This window comes from Ischnura elegans, chromosome 8 (assembly GCF_921293095.1).
Source record: "Ischnura elegans chromosome 8, ioIscEleg1.1, whole genome shotgun sequence".
Taxonomy (NCBI): Eukaryota; Metazoa; Arthropoda; class Insecta; order Odonata; family Coenagrionidae; genus Ischnura; species Ischnura elegans.
The window spans coordinates 32,805,743-32,811,098 of NC_060253.1; the positions used below are offsets into that span (position 1 = coordinate 32,805,743).

At 38.7% G+C, this 5,356-nt stretch overlaps 1 protein-coding gene across 1 annotated transcript; it reads right to left on the minus strand.

Moving 5' to 3' along the window:
* Positions 1 to 202: 202 nt before the first annotated feature.
* On the minus strand, positions 203 to 4,980 carry LOC124163783. The gene is made up of 2 exons (XM_046540867.1): positions 4,778 to 4,980; positions 203 to 1,462 (listed from the first exon to the last, which is right to left on the minus strand). The coding sequence occupies exons 1-2, from the start codon at positions 4,792 to 4,794 to the stop codon at positions 1,105 to 1,107; spliced, it is 375 nt and encodes a 124-aa protein (XP_046396823.1). The 5' UTR covers positions 4,795 to 4,980; the 3' UTR covers positions 203 to 1,104.
* Between the last annotated feature and the right edge of the window lie 376 nt (positions 4,981 to 5,356).

A 5,356-nucleotide genomic window follows, 5' to 3' on the forward strand; every position in this document is an offset into this window, starting at 1 on the left:
CAAGGCAAGTGTAAAAAGACACGCTCCACATGGATACTCGCAGTAGCCAAAAGCTGAAGATAGCAATGTAGCACCCAATTGGAACATAAATATGAAAAAATTTAGATATTAAAACACTTCATATAATTCATCATAATCCTGATATCTCATCTTATTTTTGACCGTATTATAAATGGAAATTTAGTAATTAAAAAACTTCATATAAGTTATAGTTGATATCTCATATTATTTGTGAAAGTATTCTGAATGGAAATACAGCTTTCAACAGAAATACACAACATTGCACAAACACCATCGTCGGAATCGGCAAGTCAGCGCAATCTTCGTCGACTCTCGTGGGAGTGGAGAATCGCGTGATTTGGCATTTATTCTCTCCGAATTGAGTCACATTCGCAGATTGATCTTGTTTCAATTCACTCTTAGCTTGCGAGGGGACTTTTCAAGTGCTTTTTCACTACCACATTGGGAATATTTCACAGATTTGTGCGTAAACTCCAAGGAGGGAAAGAACATTTGCATTTTTCTTCTGCTTCTGAGTTCTGGTAGTGGTGGAACACCTCCCACGAATATGGTGTCCTTAACTAACGTTGCATTTCGCCAGATGCACGAAATACTGAGATAAAACAGAAAAAAATTGAGGGGTGGTTCAGCCACTATACATTTTCTAGTTTTCTCCGAATAAAAGCGTGACAGAACTAGAAAAAAATCAAGAAAATAACTTTGAAGAAGGTACTTATCTCCAAAGCATTTTGGGGGGATTAAACCCTTTGACGACTCTTAGAAAAAAGTGACAACATTTTGAGAAAGACAGAGAATAATGCACAAGGATAAAGTTACAAGGACTATAAAAAAATACATCGGATAGTACATATTCGTGAACCACAAGAATGTCCATTGCATACTATCAGCACGTGGACAGCAAATTTGGAAATAATGACGTTCACTACTGTGAAACATATTTTGGGCAAGGAAAATGACTTTTCCAGTGTGGAATTTGATTTTGCAGGTGACTTCGTATAGATACGCTGATGACTAGTCTTGGGTTCTTTCATTGGTTAATTGCACGCGTCCATTCCACTGGGTCCGGGATTATAGCCGATGGCCTTAAAGACCTTCTGCTCGAAGCATACACATGGTCATGCAGTGGCTGCGAATCCGCGTGAGGTCATCGCGGACGATGATGTCGCCCGGTTTCCCTTCTTTGAGGTCTTCCACGTTCTTCCTCACGCAATCCGAGTAATCCTCGAACAAACCCAGTTTCCGAAGCTCTTCCTCGCTGAGTATCTGCCGGCACCGACTCCCGATGAGGATTTTCTGAGGCGGGCACCTGGCATACCTGTCCTCACTTCTCAGTATCTCCGAGATGTCCTCCACGACCATGTCTTCGTTTACTAGGTCTAAAGAGGGAGCCAAAATTGATGCCGCGGCCGCTGAGATGCAAACGCCCAAGAGCATTAAGGACCTGTAGGAGACGACAAGGAAAATGTAATATATTCAATTAAAAAAGTTTCCATGCAGGCTACCGCGGAGATTTTGAGTGTAGGTAGTAATTATTCCGTGTTTTCTTCCGCGAAAAAAATGTTCTCAAAAATGAATAAACGTGGAAGGAAACCCGAAAGAGCCACTGCCTTTATTTAATTAATAATCACTTGAAAATAGGGAAATGAGGGATGTTCAGAAGTAGCCAATGGCGTAAAGAATTCGGCTATACGTCAAATTCTATTGATTATCTATGCTATCATTGATTAAAGGGTGGTATTAACCCTTTATAACTTAGAGTTACTTCTGGGAGAAATTAAATTTGAAAAATTCTCATTTTAAAAATGTGAAAAATTTCTACTCAATCATAATTATTTTGGCACACACATATTTCATCATTAACCCTTTCGCTGCTGTTCAATCTCCGAAAACCTACTCCTCACATGCGGCGAAAAGGTTAAAATGCGTTTCGTGGGCCAATGGAGCAGGTACCTCCGGGATGGGTGTGGTACACCCTCCGAAGGGTCGCTAATCCGCGACACTATCCTCGACGAGTTCACCCACGCAGGACCGTCTCCTCGACCGTACCAGCGGGGGCCTACCTCCCGAAAAGTGACCGCTCTGACTGCAATTTGAATATCAATCAATCAATCCGATCAACAAAAAATGATTGTTTTCATCGCACTCCTGCCAATCAGAAAATCAAGTACGTCTTTGAACCGTGTTTCTGCGATGAAAAATAACGATTTAGTTAACTTTGCTAAAAACGTGGCTGCGGACAACCGGAAAATGGCCATTTCACTTTACACCACGAAAGAACACGCAGATTGATAATTTCTTAAATAGAGCAGAAAATTTATACATTTTTGATGTTACTTAGAAGCAAACATTGAACATTGGGTTATAAAGGGTTAATGGAAGGGTTAATTCCCGGGGAACATTTTATCAAGGAAGTTTTTTTGCACTTATTTTTATTTAATTGTGGGAATAATACTTAGAAAGAGTGCCGGGATTCGTGTGAAAAGCTACGAACAGTTTAATGAAAGGACAGTAATGGTGCAGGTTTGCATGCTTACATGAGCATTATGAGGATAAACATGAGAGACCGTAGAAGAGTCATAATCCACTACATTCTTGTGAAACAAAGATGCAGGAACCTGGTGAAAGCCCTGCAAAAGTTACTCCGGGGCAGATATCGGCTTTCTCAAAGGAGCGAAGATTTTCCTGATTTGACACTGTTAAGATTTTTCTTATCTCATTGCAGCGTTTCGATGAACGAATCACTTATCGTCCTCGGGGATTCAGGAATCCAACCCCACTATAATCCTACATCGGGTTAATTTACCGCGGGTAAGAGCGGTCGCTCTCCCAGCATCTCCTGATTAGCTGCCAGTTCCTACGGATTTTCAGGAGTTGGTTCCAGGTTCTGCTAATGTTGTGGCCGTTGTTTTTGTTGATCGTGTTACCGTGCAGTCGGATCAGAATAAATTATTCCGCTTGAGCGATCTCATGACCCATGGGATCCGTACAGGAGCTTCGTTTCTTTTAGGTTTGAGCGAGTCGCTCTTAGAAATGTTGGAAAGAGAAATGGAAAATAATTCTCGGTGTAAAACCCGAGAAATCTTCACTGTTCACCAGGAAAAATGGGCATTAAAATGATAAGGAAAAATTGATGTATTTTAATGAAAGAACTTAAAGATTTGAGGCGTGGACCGAATTTTGAGGAGTAGCCTGTGGTTTCGACACATATTGATGGAATCCAAAAAGAAATCGCCCTTGAGCATAATACTTTTGGACTGTTGTATATGCTTTGCTATTTTTCACGAGGAATAAGTCATTCAAGACTTGCGTAATCACTATGAAAATTTCATGGCATATAAATTTGAGGCAGGATAGAAATATGCTGTTATAGTGGGTGGAAGCAAATAATTGCATAGGCTTGCCATGGACGAGATATCTAGACCAGGTGATAAAGGTTTAAAAGCAGAAGAATTATTTGAGAGTTAAATGATTAACCTGTGGGAGAACTAAGGGGAGAGCTGCGTCAAACCAATGATAGGATTTATGACTGCTGATGTTGTTGACAGAATACATCTCTGCTAATATTAACCGGTATCTTAACTTTCGAAGGGTCACATCTGAGATAATACCGGAGTAAATTTTTTCAATGGCGAATAAAACCATTTGTTGACGAATTGAAAACTATATCGATGCTCCAAAGAAGGAGTCTAGATAATTTATAATAAAATACAAAAAATGCGTTCAAATAGAAAATGAGACGAAATGTAAATAAATATGGCATTCCAACTTAGTTCTTCGGGTGTTGAAATTCGAACACTGACAATTCAATATAATAAAAAAACATACTTGCTGATAGGTGAGGTCTTCTGCAGGTGACATATAGAAAGGTAAAAATATTTTGATGCCAAAAAAGGTACTAAAACTGGATGAAAAATTTCTTTCCTTGTCACGAGATCTGTGCCATGGCGCAGTGTATATCAGCGTGGTGCATTGTCACCAAAGATCACCTGAACACGCGAATCATCATTAAAATAAAATAAATCCTACTACCATATTTTTTGAATGGGATAAAATAAAATATCTAACTAAAATATAAAACTAAAAGAAACTAGCTCAGAGTAATGTAATGCAATACTCAACAATGCAATTACCATACTAGCATAAAATGTAAATTTAAAACGAGAATTTTGTTCCAAAAGATGACAAAACACGAAGTCAGAGAGGGAATGACGTATTCTTTAAAGGAAAATTATGCTTATTAACTCCTAACATACACGTAAAAAACCACGTTTTCCATGACAAAAACAATTTTATAGTTCCTGCTCACTGTTTTCTTTTATATATGATGGGATTAGTTATTGAGGGTTGGTCATATAAGCAATAGCATGTCAAAATTAAAACTTTTGTCTGAACATTTAATTATTTCACTATTATTAATTTAATTTCATTAATGCCGCTTACTTATTGCGTTGTTGTAATTAGACCTAAGGATGCTCAAATAAAGGAGTAACATGTTGGTGGTATAGTTTCAGAATCTTTGTATAAATGTCAAACGTCAATAACTCATCTCACTATTAAAAAATAAAAAAAGATTTCACCTTTAAGGTGGCTCACGCCTCACTTTCGAAAGTTTTTCCATTAATCATAAAACATATTTTCATAGAATTGCAACGATTGTCACCTGATAAGAGCCTACTTTGAAATAAACGAGGAATCGAGTGGAAATAAGTGCCTAGTAGTAATCCAAATCCACTGTGAAATAAGAAAATTGACCCACCTAGCTGTGACTGCCATCCTCGGAGATTACAACCTCGTTCGTTCCAAAAGCAAGAGCGTCAACACTCCTCCAAAGTCGACTGCATACTGTTTATACTCCGACGAGGAGGAACCTTAATAAATACATCGGTGCAACTTACGTGAGCGGCTCGGTTAAAAAATGACATAATGAACTCGGAATTCGTTCTTCTGTTGTTTCCTCCCATCCCACCGTCTCCGATCCACATGCCGACGTGATCTCACGCTGCGCAGATGTTCTCCGCCGACGAGGCGAAGCGACATGCGTCGCCGGGTCAAGTGAGAAGGTAAGGCCATGAAGGTCATCCAATTGGAAAAGGAACGAGCGAAACCAACAATCTTTAAGAGGAAATAGTGGGCTTATGCACCAATTTATTTTTCACTGTCGATTGCGATAGAGTTATAGTTTCCACATTTATTGCTATCTGAAACAATTTAGTTTTTTTGCAATGCTTTTAGCCTAAGCTCCTAGGGAAATAATATCGATTCAAGCAATTAATTTAAAATATATACAAAATGACCTCGTTCACCTTTTTTTTGAAATGGTAGATTTGATATAGTT